The 23,570-nt window shown below is 37.0% G+C and overlaps 1 protein-coding gene across 1 annotated transcript; it reads right to left on the reverse strand.

Moving 5' to 3' along the window:
• Positions 1-782: 782 nt before the first annotated feature.
• On the reverse strand, positions 783-9,021 carry ostm1 (osteopetrosis associated transmembrane protein 1). The gene is made up of 6 exons (XM_004083474.4): positions 8,566-9,021; positions 7,087-7,201; positions 5,779-5,876; positions 5,605-5,709; positions 4,629-4,794; positions 783-1,703 (listed from the first exon to the last, which is right to left on the reverse strand). Exons 1-6 carry the CDS (start codon positions 8,929-8,931, stop codon positions 1,648-1,650), a joined length of 906 nt encoding a protein of 301 aa, XP_004083522.1. The 5' UTR covers positions 8,932-9,021; the 3' UTR covers positions 783-1,647.
• Positions 9,022-23,570: the final 14,549 nt, after the last annotated feature.

The raw sequence follows: 23,570 nt of genomic DNA on the forward strand, positions 1-23,570 counted from the left end.
AAATTTTGGCACATTAACTGCACTGAGCATAAATGTAGTCAACTTAAACTCCCAGTTGGAATTAAAGTGGAGGAATTTCCTGCATTTCAAACTCTTATTAGTCCGTCAGGGATCTAAATACTTCCTTCATCTATAACTTCCCACTAATTCTCTGAATCCATCCCTTCTGTCACGTGTCTGAATGCCTTGACTTCCACTCCTACTTCCAGATTTGAGCCAGTCAACACATTTTAAACAGTAGAAATGCTAGAAGAAAGGTTTTTCTGTTGGTCGCAGCTGAATTACACGACTACAAGGTGCTTATATTAGGCCCAGAAGAAAGCAAGAAGCCAAAGGCTTTAAAGGAACGAGTGCATCTAACAGTCTGAGTTCGGATGGGATTTCAGCTCTTTCCAGATCCAGTTTAATCTATTGATTTAATAATTTCATAAAGTGATATGGGACTGTGACGCATAAATAATTAACATCTAGAAAAATACTATTTCCTTGCAAACCTTGTTTTAGACAAACAACTTCCTCCAAAGGACTGAAAATGTTTTGACAAATTAAATTAATTATATTTCTCTAACTAAATCTGTTCTTTAATTTGTTTTGATCAAACCTTGAGGGATATTTTCCCTTTTTACTGCCTCCTGATAAACAAAAATATCTCGTTTGAATAAGAGGTTGTTTTTCTAATTAATTTTTGCTCTAGCTTTGCTTTTGTAACTAATTAAGAGTTTTAGGAGAAATATATATAGTAAGAACTATTGAAATGATCTATGAAATCAGAATAAAAAACATTCAGTTTGCCATAAAGCCATTTATTTAGGCTTATGCATCAGTGTACATTACTTCACAGCATATTCCTCATCTCTGCAGAGAAACTTTTAACAAATCACACATCAGTGGAAAAATGACAAGGAAGCACATTAAAAGCTTTATGCAACCACAAAAGAAAACTGACTAAAAAACAGGTGACATCATATTGTGGTCCTTTGGAGTGGTCTTGCATGGTGTGTCATGTCTTTATTTACTTCCAACCCCACCAACGTGCGGCCCCCTCCACCACCTATTACAGCAGATACATGTCACCACTAATGGATATCAAGTGCTTCCTTTTTGCAAGTCTCTTCTGCACATACATTAGAGACAGAAAACCCATTTCTTCCTCCATAAATAGAGCAGACGTGCACACTCACGCACACACACACACACAGGATTCAAACCCTTCATTCCATCCACTGACTGCAGGATGAAATGACCAGAAGATTGTGAAAGTTAAAAAGGAAGGAAAGCCCATTAGAGGATTAGGAGCCCCAAAAGCATTCATTAACCAATGCCTGGTTAGAAGTTGTAAAGTTGAATGCACATTGATTTGTATTCCTAAAGCATATTTCAACAAAAACAATCACAAAAAGGATAAAAATTCTGCATAGGTTTGTGCGTTACAAAGAGAGGACTTCATGAAAAATGACTGATGTTCCCAAAGTTAGTGCATGTTAAAACTGCATGCATGTGCGCTGCTGTTCAACATGTTTTTTGTTTGCTTTTTTTACTTCATGTAGGCCTCTGAATACTGTTTGGTACAAAAGAAACTGCAGGGCGGGCTGCTATTCACTCCTCTAGACTCATCAGGTAGACTCGAACGTGTTCAGCCGCTTCCTTTCAGCTCCGCTTGTCCTGAATGTTCATCAGACTGGAGTACGACTTCATCCGCTTCGCTGTAACGAGACAAGAATCCCCGAACAATTCAAATGTGCCACTTATGCATGAGCTGTGGGGAAAGAGCTTCCATTTTCACAACAAAACATTTAGTTTAAGTTAAACTTCATTAGAAAAAATGACTTACGCACATATTAAAAAACATGATTTTGCCAAATTTATCCAAGAATTTGAATAAAACTGATGTTTTTAGGACATAGTGGGGCCGTTGGCACAGAGCAACCCCACCCCCTTCCCCTTCCTGCCGATGAGAGCTTGGAACAGGGAGCTAGTTGCTCTACCTTACAAATAAGCTCTTTTTCAAACTGCATTTTTTTCCTCTGCTCCTGATTCTTAACAATTTGAAATAAAAATACTCTGAAATAAAGCTTAATTTGCTTAATATATGTCCTCCATCATCAGAAAAACGCCACAAGAACGTGTTAAAATCACAATTTTCATCAGAGTGAGTTTTTAAAAAGCAATTAAAATATTCCCTGTTGGTGTAAAGGTTGAAAATGTTAATTTATTTTTTTTAAAGAAATGCGTAACGAGTAGAAGCAAACAAAAGCTGCTGTGTTGACTGATGTGTCCGTTTTGATTTTTTTTTGTGATGAAAATGTGATTCCTCCACTTTGAAGAACAAAGTAAGAATTCATCTCTTTATGTCTATGAATTAATAATTGTAAAAAGAAAATAGGATAATGAATTAGGTTAAAAAGTAATAAATTAGGGACAATTTGAAACTACTTTTACATTTCCATGATTTTGGCAGAATGTGATGTCACAGATGCCTGCTGTTTCCTACAATACCCACCGGGCTTTGTGGTTAAACATCACAAAGTAATGTGGTTCGTTAAATTTCCGTCCCAAATACCTAACAATTATAGATAAGTCTACGTGTGTTCATGTTTGACTCTTTTATAACAGGGGGGTATTCCAGAAAGCAGATTATGCTAGTTACCATGGTAAGTTTGAGGCTAAGGAAGCGGATAACTTCAGCTTACAGTTCCAAAAAAGGAGGTATTTAAGTTGGATAAATTGGATATATATTTTCGAAAGCATTCTGTGTCAAAATGAAAATGGAAGTGAGATAGAAACTCGTGCGTTTACTTTGTCCGTTATTTTTCTCCAAGCGGAAACTCTTTTTTTGTTGATGCAGCCGTATTACTTTTTTGATGGACGTATAATCTTCATACGCCGTCATTAAAATCTCAGACTCCGTCTCACTGGAGTATAGCGCTCTCTTTTTTCCCCACGCGTTTCCATGGTGACTCCAGAAATCGGCGATCCATTGAGAATGACTTTATGTACTTGCCGTGCACACGCATTAACCCAGGGTTAACAAGTCGAGCGTAAATACGCTAACTCATATACGGTCTTTTGGAACCGACATACCCAGAGTAAGCAAGTTCAGGCGGATTTCAGCCAGAGCTCAGGGTTAAAGTCAGGGTAGTTTAAACATGCATCCTGGAATACCCCCCTGGAGTAACCATGGAGGTCCTTGTGGTTACTTGGTAAATTGCACAAAGTATTTTTAAAACATCATTCAATCTGCAAATCCAGTGTTTGTTTACATTCAACATTTTTTGTACTTTTCCACACATAAACTCCACATCAGTCAGAGTTTTAAGTAAAGCTGGAGTGAGTTTCAGATGGGAAACCCAAGAGGATGTCAGGCTACATTTACACAATGTGCAGGAAAAACTACATAATGACTTGTCTCTGAAGGATTATATAAGAATAACTAAAAGAATTTTAGTAAAATTGTTCGGATTTAGCACAACATATAGTTCATAGTGATTTACACAGCGTTTTTAGGAGCTGTCTGCGGTGCTGAAGCTCTAACCTGTAACACAAGCTGTTTTAAAAAGGAATAAATAATCATTTCAATAAAACACACAAGCAAAGTGGTCAAACATAAAATGATTAGTTTGATTGATTCAAAAGAAAATTTAATTTCTACAAGTTGAAAAAAAGTTTAATAAGTACACTACCGGTAGAAAAAAAAAGTAAAAATAAACTTTACTTCCTTTTTAAGTTAAGAATAAACTGGTTAACAATAAATATAAATATGTCATTTGAATTATTTTTTCTTTCTGAACTTAAGTTTCTTTCTGAAACTAAAATCAACAAAATGTGTTTTAAAGATAACCAGGTGTTTCTAATTTGACAAAGACATTATTATGCCAAAATATTTCGGGCTGTATGAATGTTTTAAAATATGAGTATAGCAAAAAAAAAACATATGGCCAATAACAATAAAATAAATCATTCGCTAGTGTCTTGGGGTTAAAATGAAATAATAAACAATTTGTTTGTTGTTTCACCTGTGCAGCAATGCAGCATGTTAAAAATAATCTTACAAACTGTTTATGTTAGAAATACTTTAAATTAAGAATTTTTAGCTGAGGCTGAGACATAAATCACAACATTTTACAAAATTTCACATGACTGTTTTAAACTAAATCAAAAAGTTGTTATATGGAAAACATGTTTATCACATGTTTAATTAAATAATTCAAACCCAACAAAAAGTTGAGTTTTACTTAGAAAAAGCATCCGTTTTAGTGAATAAAATTGAATAAATAAATTAACAAACTAGCTACGTTTAAAAAAAATGAGTAAAAAAAATTTTTTTTTACCCTTGAAATTGCTTGCAAGCTGTTTTTCCATGTTAGGAATTTTAATTAAAAAGAAGCTATGACATGGCTCTGAAAGCACTCAAGACAACATTTCAAACCTATGCTCCACTGAGTTTACCAATTTAGATGCAGAGTTTGGAGATTTTCTCAAGAATTGGTCAAACTTGGGAAACATCACATTTCTAATGAAACAAAAGGAATATTCCTGTTGAAAGTTGGCTGAAATGTTGTCGTTAAATCCTCCAACTTTTTCTTTAATAAAAAAAACATCATTAGTGATGAGAGGTACATGTCACTTACGATGGATGAGCTTGCGTTTCTTCTGCTCAGAGTGAAGGAAGCTGCTCAGGTAGAAGATGATGGGCAGAAAGAGCATAAAGCTGGACACAGCAATGACCGGCACGGTCTCGCCACGAGGCATGGAGCAGTTAAAGTTCTTGCTCCACAGAATACGAGTCATGTTCATCTGAAACAAGGCAGAGATGAATTTATTTGAACCAACTGCTTAGTTTTTTTTTAAGATGGAGTATTAATCCCACCATAAAAATAAATAAATAAACTGACGAGGATAAGTCTTAAAATTATGAAAAGACCAAAAAAGTCCTAATTTTACGAGAATAAAGTAGTAAAACTATGAGGAAAAAATTATAATTTATAAGTTATAAATTGAGAATTTACTAGATTAAAGTCTTACATTTTTAAACAATAGTATAATAAGAAAATATGAACACCAGAAATTTGGTGATTCAGTATGAGACTTGGAGAGCATTATAAGTGGTTACTTCAGTATTGGTTTCACAAAAAAGAAATTAGTAAGACTTTGAGTGAGTCAACATTGACTGATTGTTAGTATAAGGACCCTGAAAAGAGTTTGCAGGAATGTGGGTCTCTTCAGAAGAAAAGGGGGGGTCGGCAGAACAGATACAGAGGTATAAATGCACTGTGGCACATGGACTTCTATGATAAAACGCCATCAATGGCTGCACTGATGGATCCAGTCTGCACAATACTGTCGTAGTTTCTGACGATATTCTGCTGTTCAAAAAAGGTGGAAAGGCATTTGAAGTGTCAGAAGAAATCTCCACATTCTCAGGCTTATGCTCCATGAGGTGGTGAAGTAGCTAACAGATAGTTGGACATATAAGGAGTTTTACAAGACATAAATATAATTTTTAAAGAAACTAAACACTTGGATTATAAACCTGCAGGTCAGTGTAGTTCTGACATTTTATTTGTCTTAAAAAAGAAGGTCCATCTTTGCGTCTTACATACATACCGCATCTTCAACGTCAATGCACAGAGTCTTCTCCATGCTGCTGTAAAGCTCATTTAACCCCTTGTATGAGCTCTTACAGTTTTTGCAAAGTTCCGTGTGGTTCCCCTGTAGAGAAAAACAGTGGTCATTTGTGAAAACGTATCTGAAAACATCTGCTCAAACGTAAAGGTGTACCTGCTGGTACTTTTCAAAGCAGCTGAGCGTTTGGTTGAGGTTCTTCATAAAATGCGTTGTCTCGTTATTTACCCCCTGGAACTTCTCAGTGATGCAAACTATAAAAAATATTCATGAGAAAGGCCAGGTTACTAAATTTGAAAAGCAGAAGATATGTTTCATTTATCTTTCAAGATTTTAGCTTTTTGTCTTCCTAACTTATTTTTAGAGGGTCAATAAAAACTGGTTAATGTCTAAAATGGTTCATATGTAAAAATCTTGGACACTTTGCTTTTGGGGACCTGAGAGTTTTTACAGAGAAAGGGAGTTTTATTTTTATTTGATTTTTTCAGAAATGTGACGTTTTATAAGAATTTTCCACCTAAAATTCAAATGAAGTTATAGTAAATATTTTAGAGAAACTTTGATAAACACCCCTACAGGAGCTAATAAGGTCAAATTTATTAAAAGAAAAAAAAATTGGAAAGTTTTTAATCAGAGATCCAAATTAATGAAAGAAGTTTTTTTTTCTGGAACTAAACAATTGAGAGATTTTTAAAATGCTACAGATGAATCTTGTTGCCATCAGAAATTACAACATACCTTTTTAACCCCTTGACACCTACATTTATTTCCATGAATATGGAAAAAAAAACATATTTTTGGCTCTTTAGTAGATGCAAAATTAAGGTAAGTTTGGAGGATATTTAGGTCAATAGGCACCAAGGGGTTAAATCCAAAGAAATAACTTAAAAACACCTAAAACTCTATTGCTTCAAATATGATCATATTAGATGATTTTACTGTTTTGAATATTCAAATGATTAAAATAGAGAAGTAATATTATCTTATATAATATTTTATATTAGGAAAACCAGGAGGAACATTTATTAGAATTAATTAGGAACTCTTAAACTTAAACACAACATTTTTTGTACCTTTGAAAAATGTAAATTAATTAACCGATTTCTTATTATGAACTAAGTTTTAAGTACAGTTTTGTTAATTTTGTAAAGTCGCCCTTAACTTAACAAATTATCAATGCAGCCTTGCCTGCTTCTGTCAGAAAAGTAATTCAGTTTTTGTTTACCGTCAACTTCTTCGTGTGTTTTTCTTTTTCTTTTTGAGTATTTGGGGGTTTACAGATAGATATGGGTTAATAAAAAAAAAGGAAATCTTAATCTGAAATCAAATTATTAGTTTTTCCCACATTAAAAGAAAGATGAAATGTTCCTATAAAAGCGACGATCCAATGAATAATTGGTGAGATAATTAAATGTCAAATGATTCCAAACATCAGCCTAAAGACGTAGTTTCTTCTGTGCTTACAGTCACAGTTGGATTTTTCCCAGAGATCCTGCATGTTGCTGAAGAGCACGTAAACCAGCATCAGCCGGTCGCTGCGCATCAGGCTGTCCCTGCAGCTCTCATTACCAGGACCCATCTGAGGACGCAGAGGAGGAAGCGTTGAACATGATTGATCAATCAATGACTTTGAAACTATTTCTTGGCTAAATCTTTAGATTTTCTGATTTTTTTTCTGTCTTATTTTAGAAAACAGTCTGTCTACATGAAACCACAAACCTGGTAACAGGGATTAATCAGAAAACTGCACAGGTTCTGATGCATTTAGATGAACACATACTTACATGCAAGAGAACACAATTATGTTAATTAAAACATATCTTTAATCATTATATCCTTCATATAATTTTTTAAAGTGGTGTCATAGTAGCCTCCCAGTTACCAAAGCTCTATAGTAGCTTACTTATGTGTTTTTTTTTTAGCTATTCTTTTACTAAGAAGCTGTTTTTGACGGACATGGACTTCTTTTAACACGTAATGAGTGCTGTAGCATACCAGCTACTCCTTTTTTTGGATTATTTTCCACCACTTCTGGGTCGGAAGTATGACCTGCATGTGCATTGTTTTCACGATCAGCTCCAAAATGCTACCAGAAAAGCATTTAGAGATCGCACAGAGGATGAGGAGAGTTCGCAGTACTCTTAAAGAGTTTTTTTTTTTTTTTTTTTTTTTTTTGACAACATTGTTGCATCTGTCCTCTACTATGGAGTGAACTGCTGGAGGAGTGGATGCAGTGACAGGAACAGGAAGAGGATCGGGAAACTGGGGCAGCAGTTTGGCTTCGTTCTAGGACGTCCCCCAGAGTCTGTGACTCTAGTGGGTGGGAGGAGATTGTTAAGGAATTTGCAATCTATCATGGACAATTCTTTCCATCATCATCTTCTGCATGAGACTCTGGGTGCACTGAGAAACTTCTTCAGTCAGAGGCTTTAATACCTTGCTGCACAGATCTTTTCTTCCAGTCAGTTTTAGACTGAAAGGACTGGACAATCATTATTTTTAGTATTGCTTTAAGTGTATTTTTGGTGTTATTTAAAATCTGTTTGCTGGTTTTAATGGGGCTAGGCCAGGTTATATGACAATGTCCCCTTTGTGGGATCAATAAAGTTTTCTTTAATCATATATCTGATATTCCACTTTCTTCCTGCATGTGTCCAAAAACTAACTGAGCAACAAATCTGGAGAAAATCTCAGGAGTGTCAATCCGATTTTTTAAAACAATATAACTGACATAATCGGATTTTAAAAAGGGATTGATTTTGATTACAGATTCACTTGAATAATCTGTAAAGGCAATAATTCTTCCCTTTCAGACAGCTGACCGTTGAGGCGTTTCCTGTATTTTCTCAGTCATGTCACAACCTCGTGATCCATGATTGCACACCAAACAGGGCCTGCTCCACCTTCTGCGACCAAACTAGAAGAACCGGGACTAGTGTTTACCTGGTCGGATGAGATGTTCATGTAGGCGTTCAGCAGACTCCCATAACCAGAGTAGCACTTCATGCAAACCCTGACGGGTCTAGCAGCAGGAACCAAGCACTTCACATAGTCAGAGTAACGCTGGCTGAAGATACTTAGCAACTCCAGGCAGTAGTTGCTGATCTCCAGGTCCTCAGGGAAGGAAGACATCAAACTGAGGGGGACAAACGAGTCCGCAAGAAGAGAGCTGGGGACGCGGGGTAAACCCGGCGAGTCAGGTCTTACCTGGTCCCCCGAATCTAAAGACGTCCCTTCGTCACAGTTTACAAACGCGCAAATATTTATTACAAAAAACACAAAAATCAAACAATTTCCGCAGGGCGACATTACGAGAAAGAGACGCCGAGGAGACTTTTGTTGCCACCCCAAAACAACCAATGACTTCCTCGTTTTCGGCCACAGAGATCATGTGACTCAAACGTGAATTCCCGCGAGACTTCCGAAAACAAGGACGTTTTTTTTCCTTCCAATGTTTCCTTTTTTCTGTGTAGCATCTTTTTATCTTCACCTCTTTACCCTTTTTTTAAACTTTTTGAAGAAGATAAAATAAAAAATGTTGCCTTTTAATGCTTTGTTTTCATTTATTTTCAAAAGTAATATATTTGCATTTTGTTTTCTTTAAAAAACAAAATCTGCTTTGAAAACATTTGTTTGACCTGACATATCGTGTTCATTAAAGAAAGCCCCCCCCCCCCCCCAAAAAAAACCCCATACACATATTGCTATTTATTCAATGTGATTTTTTTCCACCTACACTTACGTCTATTTAGGTATGATAATAGGCTACATTTCACTGAGTTTCCAAGTTTGAATATAATTGTATATGAAAAAATATATAAAATATTTCTTCTTTTATTATTTTATATTAGTTCTGTAAATATAAAATGGGCTATTCACAGTCAAAGATGAATTTACTTGTCAATATTAACAATATTGTAACAATGTAGTAACAATATTACTGTGATGCCTATAAAATAATGTGTTGTTTCCACACATTCCACACATAAAGTTGCTATTAAGTTCTAACATATTTGTATGTCATGTCATTGAATACAAAGACCATCATAAATTCCACTTCAAAAGTATCAGGATTTCAGTTAGAGTATTCAGATCATTTTCAAAGAAATTGCATCACTTTACAAGTACCGGTAATCAGATTATTCATTTGTGCCTTTAAAATTGTGAATCTGAGTGTGGATGGATGGATGGATGGATGGATGGATGGATGGATGGATGGATGGATGGATGGATGGATGGATGGATGGATGGATGGATGGATCGATGGATCGATGGATCGATGGATCGATGGATCGATCGATCGAGACAGTCAAAGTAATTAGATTAAATTTAAATAAATCAGATTCCAGCTAAGATAATTACATCACATTTAAATTTATTACAATATTTTACATATTCAATTATACAGTAAAAAAGATACCAGATGACATTCAAAGTCAGGGTTTGCCTACTCTATATTGTAATGTGATTACAATACAAGGAGCTGATAAAACTGGTTTTTGGATTGTTTATTTTTTAGAAACATTGTATAATTTTTGTGTGGGTTGTTCTTCTTTTTCTCCTTTTTAAAGCCCTTTGGTCTTTTGAATTGGGCACATAGAGACAGATTGGATTAGAGTGATGCAAAGGCTTAAAAAGGTAGGATGGTGCTGATTTTTCTTTACTATTCTCTGGTAAAGTATTTATTTTCTTAATCATTTGTTTGCTTTAAAGAAGACCACCATGTTTCATCTCTTGCCTGTAAGCAAAAGTTATGTTAATGGCAAAGTAGCATGTTTTGGGGGGAATCTGACTTCAAGATACGACTTTACAGGCAGGTGAAAAATCAGTGCAAAGAGAAAAGAAGTGGCCCTTCCTCCGTCTCTCCTCAGTTATTTGCAGGTTCTTGACACCATACAATTTTACATTGTGCACACGGCACGCAACAAATAATCACAGAGTCAAGGTAAACGATTTGGGCTCCAATCCTGATTGTGATAATTGTCAAAAATGCCTCACTGGAGTGAGCGACTGCAGTCAATGGTTGTTAATGTGAAATTAGTGGCTCTTGATAACTTGCAGGCCGCAGCAATTCAACAGTCATCAGAGCCTAATGAAAATAAGCGGGGAGAGAATGCGTGCAATCTTGATGCCTGCGTTAGAGGCTACTCCTCTTATAATTCTGGCCCCTGGTGCTCTCCACGCTGCACATGGCGACTCATTAACTCTTCTTCTCTGGATCAGAGTTCACCTAATTGTTCAGATGTTCCTCATTCCTTTATGTTTTTCTGCTCTAGCACCTAAAAATAGATGTGATTGCAGATTTGAGCTGTTATATCTCGTATTTCACAGAAAATTAAATGCTATAGTATATATTATCATCGTCAAGAACGATTTCTGCCTTATGGATCCTTAGGAAGTTTCACTGCCATATCATAGCTATGTGAATTGAAAGGCCTTCATTAGCATGTGACAGACTGAAAACCAAGAGGACATAAATCAATAATTAGGCCCTCAAATTAGACAATGTGATGATGGGAGTCCTTCAGGAACTCTGCCTGCCAAGCTCTTAGTGATTTGGAGAGTAATGTTCAGTTAACATATATAAAAAATGCCATGAATATCCAGAAGACTAAGAAGTTTCCAACAATCTTTTTTTACACATGACAGCAATATCAACAAATAGCAAGCAAGTGTAAAAATATATTTAAGTAAAACCCCAAATAAACCAAAATATGTATAAGTGACCATTATCTTTTTGATAATGGCATGGCAACTGAAAAAATATACATTTGTCTGTGTAAATGTAAATGGTTTTTTCAAAAATCTTGATTTTCTACTTCCTAGAATGTTCATTCCCTAGAATGTAAGAACTCTTTTTTCTAGTTTATTATGTAGTTTGAAATCAAATCTGATTAAGAGATATTTGAAAAAAAACAAATCAAAAGCAGTTTTAAAAGTATATCTAAGCATTTTTCTCAACTTTGTATTTCTATTATTTTAGATCAAATGTTTTCACGTGTGTGGTAAAAATAAACTTCTTAGAGAAATCACAGGTGGTTGAAATGTGGCTTTGTTTAAACCTTTTGAAAACATTTATATTTAAAAAACTATTTTTGTAAATACATTTTTAAGTTTTATGACATTTAAAACCATTATGCACTGATTGTTTGATAGTCGCTTTAGTTTTGGCTAAAGTTGGTGGAATTGTGGAAAACGAAAGGAAAAATGTCATGGATTATTACACATTTAAGGTGAATATTTTTAAACCAATGAATTACTTTTGAGGAATTTCCCATTGTAATGCTACAAATCAGAAATAAACTTACAGTAACTGGTCTTAAATATACTAGTTATAAATCTGCATTGGGGAAAATGTGTTAGTTGTTCTCTGCAAGAACCAAATCCAGTGTTTGCTGTGATGACGGCAGTTAAAACTCAAATTAAATAATAATTTCAGATTAATTTTATTGCAAGTTGGATGTATTTTGTTTACTAAGCAAAACAGATGACCTTGTGAAAGTGCGTAAAGGGTTAACCCAAACCTGCTAGCCTAACACGGGGAGTGAAAGTAACTTTAAAGCTATGCAGAAGTTATTTTTTTTATCTTTTGGGCCGGCCCTAATCTGCCAAAAACCTCATTCTTTCATCAGAGAACTGTGGCTCCTTTCTTGCCACCCCCCCTCTCTATACAACATAAAGTCAGACTGCATTTAATGGTTATGTCAGGATGAGAGAGGGCCTTTTCTTCTTCTCCTTTTCCCCCAAATTTTGCCCTATTCGTCGTGTGAGTCTCCCAACCCGCAGGGACCCCCATATTCTTCTTTGGCGTCTGACTCGCATCACAAACTAACCCCGATTTTCACCACTTTTCTGGGAATCGCAGGGACTGATAATAGAGATTTCGCTTTCATTTTGTACGCTTGACTTGGTTATTGTTGCTTTTCTCCTCTCCCGTGATTCTCCCCTCCTTCAGGGATTATCCCTGACTTTGCTCGCAACACCGGCCGCCAAAGTGCCCCTGAAGATGACAAGTGATGCAGATCAAGGCCGGCCCATTCTGCAGACTTTGAAAAGACTCGAGCTGAGGCGGGTTCATGTGGGGGAGTTTTAACTGAACTAACCAATGCTCTTCAGTATTTGAGCTTTTTTTTTTCTCTAAATACAAGATTTCAGATTGCTGACAGGGATGGGATTAAGAAAGAAAAATCTGTAACTGATCAATATGTGTAAATGTAGTAGACACAAAACTTCATATGGTGAATCTGTTCATGATGAAAACTGCATCATGATCACAAAAGTTTGCTGCATTTAAAGTTAATGGTTTGAAACATGAAGTTTAGTTTGGAATCAGGAATAAGATTTCAAATTTGTAATGATCTACTTTGACATTAAAAGGACGCTTATTATGGTTAAATAAATGTTTTATTTTGCTTATGTTTTCAGTGATATCCTTGATTTTGGATTGGATTTGTGTGATTGGATTCCTAATGGCTCGATGGAAGAGCTAATGATAAATAAAATATGTAGTTTATCGATTTCCCTTTCATTTATATACTTGAATGCATTCACTTTTGAACCAAAAAACTAAAATAAATTAAGTTTAAAGCAGTCAGATAGAGTTTTAAAGAACCCTAACTTTATGGAATCATTTATTATGATGATTGTGGAGCAAATAAACAAGTATTTAAGCTGCTTTTGTTTGATCTAAACTTGAAACTGGGAATTGTTTTATTTTTTATTTTTTTGTTAAACTGAAAAAACTAAACTAATCAAATAGTATTTTCTTAAAGTATCACAAGTATTGTGTTTTACTCTTTTTTTGTGAAACTATTTTGTCAGTTTGAAATGTATCCTTGCCTGTGGCAAACATTCATTGAATAATACAGAAATAACAGAACATTGGTTCTTTTTAAGCGTGTTTACAGATCTTTCACGGAGGCTGGTTTAGGGGGTGGAGTCACCTTTTTAGCCCAACCCTCAATGAAGCTTGGCTTTTTCAAAATTTGTTTTACTGCTTTGCACCTACAAGTTACAGAAAATGCAATATAACTGTCTTAATAAAACCTGTAAACCTTTTTTTCAGGTGTTTCTTTCTGAAACAACCCATTGCAGTATTCAATAAGTAAAAGATAAATCTTTCACAAAGATTTTTTTTTCTTTCAGAAAGTTGCAGGTTTAGAGAAATCCAATAAAAATGAGGGGGAGACAACAAAGTTATTTGACAGTTTGTTCTGCAATCGTCTGTGTGTTTGTTGGCTAGATATGAAAAGTCTAGATTGTGCTTGTATGGAGAGGGGATAATGACCAAACACGCAGCCAACAGCAGTGACATAAAAGCTGCATTGACTTCCTAACTGCGGGTTGTCTTTGGTGGAAGGTCCCTCTCCCTGCTTAGCCTGCTCCCCCAGACCGTCACTCCAAGAGGGAGGACCACTTGTTTCATAACAAGACGCGAAACTGACTTTTTTCAGCTCCAGTGAACTGGACATAAACCCCGACTGACAACCTCCAGTGCCCAAACAGAAAAGAGAGGAGAAGGTGGGTTGGGACAGAGAGAGGTGGGGGCAACACCAGGCTGACTAAATGGAGTTGTTATCCACTTTATACCTCACAAAAAACAAAGATAAATCATTTTCAAGCAAAGAACACCAGCACTTATCTTCAATGAAACTTTTTCTCTGATGTTTTCCAGCTTTTTAACAATTTATCCTTTCTGGTCTGCTCCCTGAGGGCCACCACCACCCCTGAGGGCCACCACCACCCCTCCCACTCAGACTTCAGTGTGTTACAGCGATGAAAGCACGACGTGCTGTAAATGTAATGGGCTGGGGGGTGATTGTTTCTGACAAGCAACAAAACACATCGCTCCTCCCCTCAAATTAGTCCCCCAGGAGGGGGTGGGGTGAGGGGTTCACGTCCCAGGAGACGCATGAACACAACAGCATGCCAGCATATGCAGGAGCATGCAGGCATCTCTCCTCCTTTGCAGGTACAGATGATGGAGAAGGTTTTTTTTTTTTTTACCACACCTCTGTACCTAGAAAAACGAAAATTTTGTTGCATGTTTTGCAAAAGATCCTTTAATTTTAAATAATAAGGTTCATTTTTCCACAGTAATCAAACTTAAAACAGTCTATGAACAGAGAGGTTTTATTGCATGAAAATGATCAATTTTCTTGGATTTTATTTTATTTGCTAGAAAACAAAACTTTCTGTAGAGTTAAATACTTTTATTCAAGGGGTTTATTGAGTTAAAGTTACCATGACCAAAATAAAACAAACATGGGTAGTCATTTATTTAAAAAAAAAATTATCATACTTAATCTCCTCTGAGAAAAAGACTCTGAACCTTAAAGTTAAAATACTGTAATGCTGGAATATTGTGATCACATAGACTAATATAGGTTTGAAAGATTAAAAACCACATTTGTTGCTTTAATCTAATTTTTTACTGGGATTAGAATTATTAAAAATCTATTTTTTGTAATGATATTTTCATAAACAGTGTAATTTGAGCAAACTAAAATGCTAAATAAATGGCAACAAGTTGCTTGTTTTCTAAGACTTAGAATAAAACAGAATCCTTCTTTTCTGTCACTGTCCACATGTGTAAAGAGACTAAATGTCATCACCATATCAGTAAAACAAAATAATAACAATATGAACATAATACAAACATGTGGGTCAGGGGTGTCCAAACCTTTTGCAGAGCGCCAGATTTGGTAAGGTGAAAATGTATGACGCTCCCGACACTCTTTGAACGGAATTTAGCCAATCACAATACAATAATCGTACACACAGTTAAAGTGCTGGGGGCTGCCTGTTATTAATTGTGTGAGCTTGCGAGCCTGTGAACACAGGCCGCCGGACTTTGGACATGCCTCTCAGTAAGTTGAATAATATTATGGTAATTAAGTTGAAAAAATGTATAATGCAAATAAATAAAACAGAGAGGGGAGATATTTTTGGATTGTTGTTTGCAGTCATTATCATTGATAGGTATCTTGTTTGTTAGCAGGAGTTGAGCTTTAAAGAATGGCTCGATTTGTCAACAAGCGAGTTGGAGGAGTGGTGGGGGCTCAGCCTGTATGGGGACGCCTCTCCTGCTCGGCGAGAAAAGGATTTGGCCCAGATGCAGGCAGAGATGTTAACTTTGAGTGGCCCCTGTGGCTCAAGCTCAGTACCCCCTCTTTCTTACTTCCCAAGCCCCCAGGTTGCCTTTGCATGACATCATTCCCAAACTATGCCCCCCATACCCATGTGAATCTGAGCTGTCACAATCAGCAGCTGCCCCCCCCATTAAACTGTACTGCTCTTGCGAACCCATACGTCTCCCCCCTCCATCCTCCTTTTCTTCCTCACTTCTTCTACCACCAATCTCCTCCCTTCTTCTTCTTTTTTAACCCCCAGAAAGGCATTGTTTGAGTCAAGGCTTGATCAAAAAACTGTTGCCCGCCAACCACAGGGCTTTCTGTAAATTCAATAAGGCCACCTTAAAGATTTTCCTAATTAATGGATGACATCTTTGGCTGGAGGAGAGGCGAGGCATTCTGCTCCAGCTCGCTCTTTGTTCGCCTCCTAATTAACTTTCCTAGGTCACTCAGGTCCCCGCAACCTGAGAGTGAAGAGCTCCCATTGAGGAGGGAGTTGTAAACTTACTTTTTTTGCCTCGGCACTTAAAAGGGGAAAGCAAGTATAGGGAACAGAAAATATCCTATTTAAGTCCTTTGTGAGTGAACTGCTTGCACATGTTCCAATAAAGGAAGTCTTCTAAATAAGCTGCCATGTTGCTCTCCGCTCCCCCCCCTCTTTTTTCTCCCTTATCCCACCTCTTTCACTCTGAGCTCCACAGAAAGGTTATGAATGATAGCTCTGGGTTGAGGGGGGTAAAGGGCCAAAGGACAGCATCTGGGCATTGTGGGATTGTGAGCATCTAAAACTTTGAGGGAATCTGAGGATGGGAACTTGCTGAGCTGCTGGGTGGTGGGGTGGATGATGGAGAAAATGTGGTGAATATGAGAAAAAAATAAGTGCCTCTTTGCCCTCATTATTGTTTGGGTGTTTCTAAAGGACCCCATGCCCTCCCAGCTGCTTTCATCAGTTCTTAAAAAAATAACTAAATAACAGAGACGCTTTCACATTACATACAACCTGTTTGTTAATCGATGTCATCTCTCTTAATTTGTTGACAAATTAAAAAATCAATTATTCGAAAAAATGTTATAACTGACCTGTCCTATTGTTCTGTCTCACCTAAATGAATTATTATTACTATGATGTTTCTTTTTCAAATTCTTCTGCACCCTTTAAAGCCCCATCAGGGGCAGCAAATAAACATCCCTGTTTTTAGAAAGAAGCACATCAACAACGTGGAGGTCTAGTGTCAAAGGTCAAATCATCCTTGCTTATTTTTATTTAATTTCCAATATGCAAATGGAAAAAGTCAAGATAAAAGAAAATTTCTTAACAACAGAGTTTAAACAATGACAAAAAAATAGTGAAAAATGTGGATATTATTTCAAACAAAGCATTTTGGGCATATCGGAAAGGGAAAGGGAGTGGGCAGAAGCCGAGCTTATTTTTTACTGTTTTTAGGACTGTTTGTGTGATGAAACTGCCTTCCGACTGTTTTTATTATCCAGTTTTTTATTATTATCCAGTTTCATTTAGGGGAAAAATGAATGCATTTTTGTGGGATACGGAATGACCAGGGGACTTTCTTAACAAATGAAGAAAACTTCATAAAGGGACTCGTTAAAGACCTTTACACTGTTGTTTGCTGGCAAAAATCACAGATCCTAACTAACATTACAGAATATTTTTTACAATCTTTTAAATATGAAAGGAAAATCTACCTTCACATCTCCTTGTTTGACAAATTACTCTCAGAACATATGCTTATTTGTGAGTGTCACAAAATAGATTTTATTTTAGGTCAAATGTGTGAGCAAACACAAGACAAAACCCCCTCCTGCTATGTTTCATATTTTTTTTCTAGAAGGCATAAATCTAGAGGTCAGTTTCCAACAGATATTGCCACAACATCCACCTCTGTCAACAAATGTTCTAATAAATTTTCCTTTAGTGTAATAAGTCACACATTTCTCCATTTTCCTAACCCAAAGCAGCTTTTACATTATGAGAAATATTCATTGTTTTTCTGCTGCATATAGGTTGACCAATACAATATTTTTTTATTAATAAAAGTAGATGTAAGCTTTGCCTTGACTTGATACACATATATCTGAAAAGCTAAATCAACGTTTGTGGCATTAAAGTTTATGGACATTTTAAGCTATTGTGAGGATAACCCAACAACAAACTACTAATTAAAAACACACAAAAAATAAAAGAGTGAAATCGGTTTTAACTTTTTAAAATAAGCTTTTAGAAAAAGTACAAGAGTCATATAGCTTTATACTTTATTGAATAATCTGGTACAAGCTATCCAATTTTAACTTTTTTTTATTTAGGAATTGTGGCCTGACTTTTTTAAAGTTGTCCCTTTTAATTTGATTGTTTTGTAAGGAAAAAAAAAGCTAAAATTCAGATTTTCCTTTTTTTCCCTTTCTCATTTTTTTCAGACTTCTGCTTTTTTGTCATCAAACCATGCTACACAGGCTCTAGCTCTTTTTTATTTGTTTTTTTTTTATGTATTATATAATACAATCTAACTGCTGCAAATACTGTGGTTTGATTTGAGCTGTTTTGATTAATAATTTCGGTTGGATTTTTTGTAAAACATTTTCAAAATCTGGATTAGAATTTTACTTTATGTAGTAATCAATTTTAAAAATGTGTCACCTTCACTTGGAATATTAGTCAAATGCCTCACCAATCTGAATATTTAATATGTATAAAAACCTTTAAGGGGATCATTTTAAAATCTTCTGATCAAAGCTACATGTCAATCTTGTGTGTAACCCTGCACATGCATTCACTCACATGCAGTAAATCTGCTCTCCAAATCTGTCTGAAGGCTGCATGATGCTCCATCCTCCCGTTTTTGAGGTCAGAGTGAGGCTACTGCAGGCCGCCCCTCCTGCTTGAGAGTCCCAGAGAGTTAACGATGAGCAGAAGTTGTGACCTCAGAGTGTGATCATTGAACCTGACCTGTGGAGTCTGCAGGGTGATGTCAGGGGAGACGGAGCAGAGGAAACGCTGACAGAGTGACTCGAGGTGACAACCGTCCCGTGATTAATCTGAAGTCCACGCCGCCTCTATGGCTGCGGTCATTATCGCATGAAGTGCACGCTGCCTTCTCCTGTAATGACTCACTGATGAGCTTAAAACAATGTATTTGGATGGTGCTGTCTTATTTCTGTTATTGTTGATCAAAAGGTCATCTTTATCCAGTACAGCCAAGAGATCTTCTGTTTATTTCCAAATCTTCCTCTATTTTTAGTTTTTCTTTCTTGTTCCAATTTTGTTTTTATTTAAAAAAAAATGTTGATCCTTTTCTTCTTTTTTTTCTTGTTTAACATCCAAATCTCACCTTGACTCAGTTTGAAAGGTTGCTTCAGCCTTTGTTTAGAAAAAAAACAAAAAGTGTTGGATTGAAATAAAGACTTTTTTGAGGGACGAAGAAATTCGAAAGGCTAGCAGCTTAAACATCTGACATGACAAATATTTACTTTTCAATTATTCAAACTCATTACATTTTCATGAAGGGTTGAACATTTGTCTGTTTAAAAAAATAATTTTTGATCATCAAATTCAGAAAAATATCCAGTACAGGGATTTTTTTCCATTTCAATCTTGAGTTCTTTGAAATCCAGAGTTAATTTCAACCTTTTGAATTTGTGAGCATTTCACCCAGATTCCAGTCACCTCTGCAGGACTGAAATCTGTTCTTTCAGGGTGCAAATCCCAGCTGTCTTATTCGCCACAGGCGGAATATTTAATGAACTGTAGATACGTTGATCACATTGCGGGCTGCTTGGCTCTCACATGTTTGTCTTTGCAGCGTGAACAGCCTAAGCCCCTCTACTCAGCTGTCATAATTTGTTAACGATTCTTTTCAGGGAGGAAAAAAGAAAGAGAGGAGGCAGAAAAAAGGAAAAGAAAACTATTTAAGAGGAGCTGAAAGCAGAAGTCCATCCAGAGAGGGAACCCAGGGGCGACATCAGGCCGATTTCAGAGCAGCCTGTGATGGCATCTCTGTATATTTTAATATTAATGACCCAGGCCGTAAAGCCGTTTCTAAGCTTCCAACAGGTGCCCAAGCTCCACTCAAGTCCGAAAAACTGGGATCATTCAGCTGCCCAGTTGTCCTCCACCACCTCCACTGGTCAGCAAAGCCAAATTAAGAGGATGAAGGCGGGTGCAAAGGAAAAGGAGATGAACAGTGGAAGAGGAGTTAGAGAGTCAGCGGTCTCTTGCAAATAAGTTTTTGAGTCACTTTCCCCAGCTGAAACACAGGTCGATATTCTCCCCCCCTTGAGAAAGAGATTGACTTTTGTTTGGAGTTTGTGAGAAGTGGGAATCAGAAGCAGCACAATGGGACTCCCCACAGCGAGAGGCTGAGAGGAGCCATCTCAAATCAGTCAGCCAGGGGACTGACTAATCCGTCCATTGTCCCTCCCCAGCCACCGGCCGCACATCAACACATTCGCCCCCCATTGTCCCCCACCCTCATGCAGCGGGATTTGCTCTCCCCAACAGCCAGTTTTGTCCAAGGCAGTTCGAGCGGAAGTTTCTCACTGACAATTTGCCCCAAATAGAATTGTCAGAGCGTCCAACTACCTCACCAACCTGTGGGTTTCTGGATTTGGACACTGAGTCTGAGCTTTTTCTGATGTGATGACAGGGCCACGGCGTGAGGTGAACACATGTCCCCCTACACAGGTGTGACAAGGTGGGGTATCCATGTTGTATTCAAAGTCGTGGATCCTATTCATGAAACACAGCAAAATGCTTTTTTCTGAACACTTTAAGGAGACAGACTTTTACGCTGAGGTCATAAACACTAAAAACTCAATTTTCTTCACCTGTTTACCTCAAATAAAAAAACAGTTGCTTCTCAAACAGCACAAATTAATCCATCCACAATTAATTGATTCCTTTTGATACAACATTTGTCACAATTGTTTGTGAGCAGAAAGAATCTCCAAAAACTATCCTGCAACTCTCTTAGAAAGCATCTGATTGGGTTTTATTAAGTCAAAAGCACTGGGACCACACCGCAAAAAAAACTGCTTACAATCTTACTTGGATGTAAATGTGTTGGTGCAATTGTAAAAAAGAAAATCGGACAAAACAGGAAAAAGATTCCAGTAAAATCCACATTTTTTTGTTCTAATTAAAAATCAGATGATATCTTTGAAGCTATTGCTTTACTGTCAAATACAAAAATATACAATCATTTTTTATTGATTTTCAAAATCTTGTTGAAGCTCTAGACATATACCTAATCTATCAATGTCACAACAGAACTTTGTGAACTGATTATTAGATATTGCACTACATTGCTTAATTATATTGTTTTAAGTTTCCAGTGATGGAGTTAAATTTGACTGGCATTGAATAAAAGAGAATACCCCCCTTCATGGTCCACAGAGCTTAAATCTGATGTGTTTTTACTTTGAGCACAGGTAGTGACTCTTTTAGTAGAACTGTCCGTGGTCCTGAAGTCAGACTGAATATTTTGTGATTCTAAAATCTTTAATTAGAGCTGGTTTTAATTCATATATCAGGAAACATGTTGGTAGAAGGAAGAAATCTTTCACACCAAATGGTCTGAAAGTGTTTTAATGGCATCAGCGAATAGAGTGACTTTTTATATGTATTAGAGCCTTTAAGGGGCTGTAAGACGAGTGACCGTGATCCCCCAGACAGTTTTAAATGATCCACAGGCTGCATGGGGTTTGGTCGGCTTGAATTCTCCCCATTATTTGCTCTGTGGAGCTTAGTGACTTCTCCCTAAAGCCAATTGGTTTACGCCTGGTTGGCTGCAGGCCTGCCACAGTGATAGCAGTTCAAAAAGATGGCTTCTTGTGGTAGTAAAAGAAAAAGTAGATAAAACAGGATATTGAGTTTAAACGTAAACATTTTTAATTAGTTTTGCTTCTTTTGTTTGCAAAATAAGTTTTTTGAAATCGAAATAATAAAACTGACATTCTTGAATGTGTTTTTTTAAAAGAAATAACCACATTTATGATTTCAAGATTATTTTACATTTAGGTGATAACCACACGTTTTCTGCTGGGACAAATTGTTGTTAACCCAATGGCACGTCAAGTACCCTCGGATGCAGAATTCCGAAAAGAAAGAAATAAAATCAGAAACACAATCCACTATATCCTTTGTTCGCCTCGTTTCATTGACTGACGGAGAAGAAGGGAGTCACTAAAACGAAAAAAAAGTGAAAGAGAGATGCCCCGGCAACCATGATGTTGGTTATATTTGTGTAAAGGCTATCAGTGAATGACGAGGATTAGGACGAGTTAAGGAGATTAGGGTCCACATTCACCATTCACACACCCCGCCAGCCACCCACATGCGCACACACACACCGCTCACACGTGCACTTCAAAACGTCTGAGAAACCTCATTGATCTGTGATGACACAATCCAGCCTCTTGATCAATTATTGGGATGTCTGTGTGCATGTGACTAATTATCAATAAGGAGTCCCTCAGAGGAGAGGTTGAGGAATCCCACACGTCATGAAGGAGTTTTGATGCTTTGATTGAACCATTTCTTGAAGACGTAAAACCACATAAACTTCCTATAGTGAGGGCAAAAGCTCTCCATGTGTTCCTTTAGGAAAATCAAAGGAATATTATAGTGATTTCTCGCCGGGCTTGTTAGTCTGCAGCAGTGGTTGAAAGACGCAACAATGGCTAATTGCAATTAACTACGCCTCTCCGCCTCGCTCCTGTCCGCTTAAATCGACACTTTGTGCGCCCATATGGTCCTCTGCGTACCGTGGGAATGAAGACAATTAAAAACAGAATATGGATTTCTGGAGTTACCCGGCGAAAGCGCAGCAAGCTGTCAAGGTCAGGGTGACAGTGAACGCGCCCTGCAGCCCGCTAACTGACCCCGACCCCATCCGGACTGAGTCTGGCCCCCGGGCCCGGTGGCTGCAGGGGGCTGAGCCTACTGCATGAAAAAAAACTGTTTCATTTAGGAGATTTTTTTAATTATTATTATTTTATTGATTTAGTATTGTTTCCCCTTATTCCTGACAGATACATTTAAAATGGATGAAGAATTCTTTGTGAATTGAAACAAATCCAACAACAACAAAAATCAGAAAATGTTGCAAAGAAAAAATAGACCCAGTTAATAACTCATCAATTGATGGTTAAACCTTTAATTAGTTTTACAATAAAAACTTCGTTAAACATCTGTAACAGCTTCAACAGTTTAAATGGTTTTCAGTCGTGCCTGGAGAAAATGAGACAATGAGGACATACGCTGTTACTTCTGAAAAACAGAAAAAAGTTGGCCAAATGATAATAAATGTTGGAGAATTTTATCTGTTTCATGAGAAAATATTCCACGTGTTGCTGGGATGTCACAGCAGCTCTGGCTGTTGCACTCCGCGTATCTGACGTGCGTGCGTAAAAGTGCGCGACATGACTAAACTCCACAAGGTAAACTACAAGGTGGTAAACCAGCAAAAAAATGGTACCATCCTCTTGAAATTCTAAAAAAAAAAAAAACGAAAAAAAGCTTGTTTTCAATTTTATTTTGTGTGAGTTTAAAGTCCGAAAACCTTAAACCTTAAAGATTGTTAAAACGCAACTTTTTCCCCTCTTGGCAGAGGCTCTGGACTTCTCAGCACGCACGCACATTCAAACAAACCCGCACTCCCTCACACGGCAGTGACGTAAGGCTGGAGTTTGGAGTAGAAAGCCAAGTGGATGAAGAAAGCGGAGATCTCCACCCTCCAGCCTCCCCCCAACACTTCTCATAAATATTACCGAGGCTCATTCAGGGCGACGCGCAGCACTAAG

Source organism: Oryzias latipes, chromosome 24, assembly GCF_002234675.1.
Source record: "Oryzias latipes chromosome 24, ASM223467v1".
In the NCBI taxonomy this organism is placed as follows: Eukaryota; Metazoa; Chordata; class Actinopteri; order Beloniformes; family Adrianichthyidae; genus Oryzias; species Oryzias latipes.

Bases quoted from the DNA above. Each gene is read 5' to 3' on its own strand.
- ostm1 (XM_004083474.4), bottom strand. From the start codon at position 8,931: ATGTCGCCCTGCGGAAATTGTTTGATTTTTGTGTTTTTTGTAATAAAT. The intron at 7,202-8,565 runs GTAAACACTAGT...CTGCGTCCTCAG, and splicing joins TGAACATCTCATCCGACCAG to ATGGGTCCTGGTAATGAGAG. The intron at 5,710-5,778 runs GTACACCTTTAC...TTTTCTCTACAG, and splicing joins GCTTTGAAAAGTACCAGCAG to GGGAACCACACGGAACTTTG.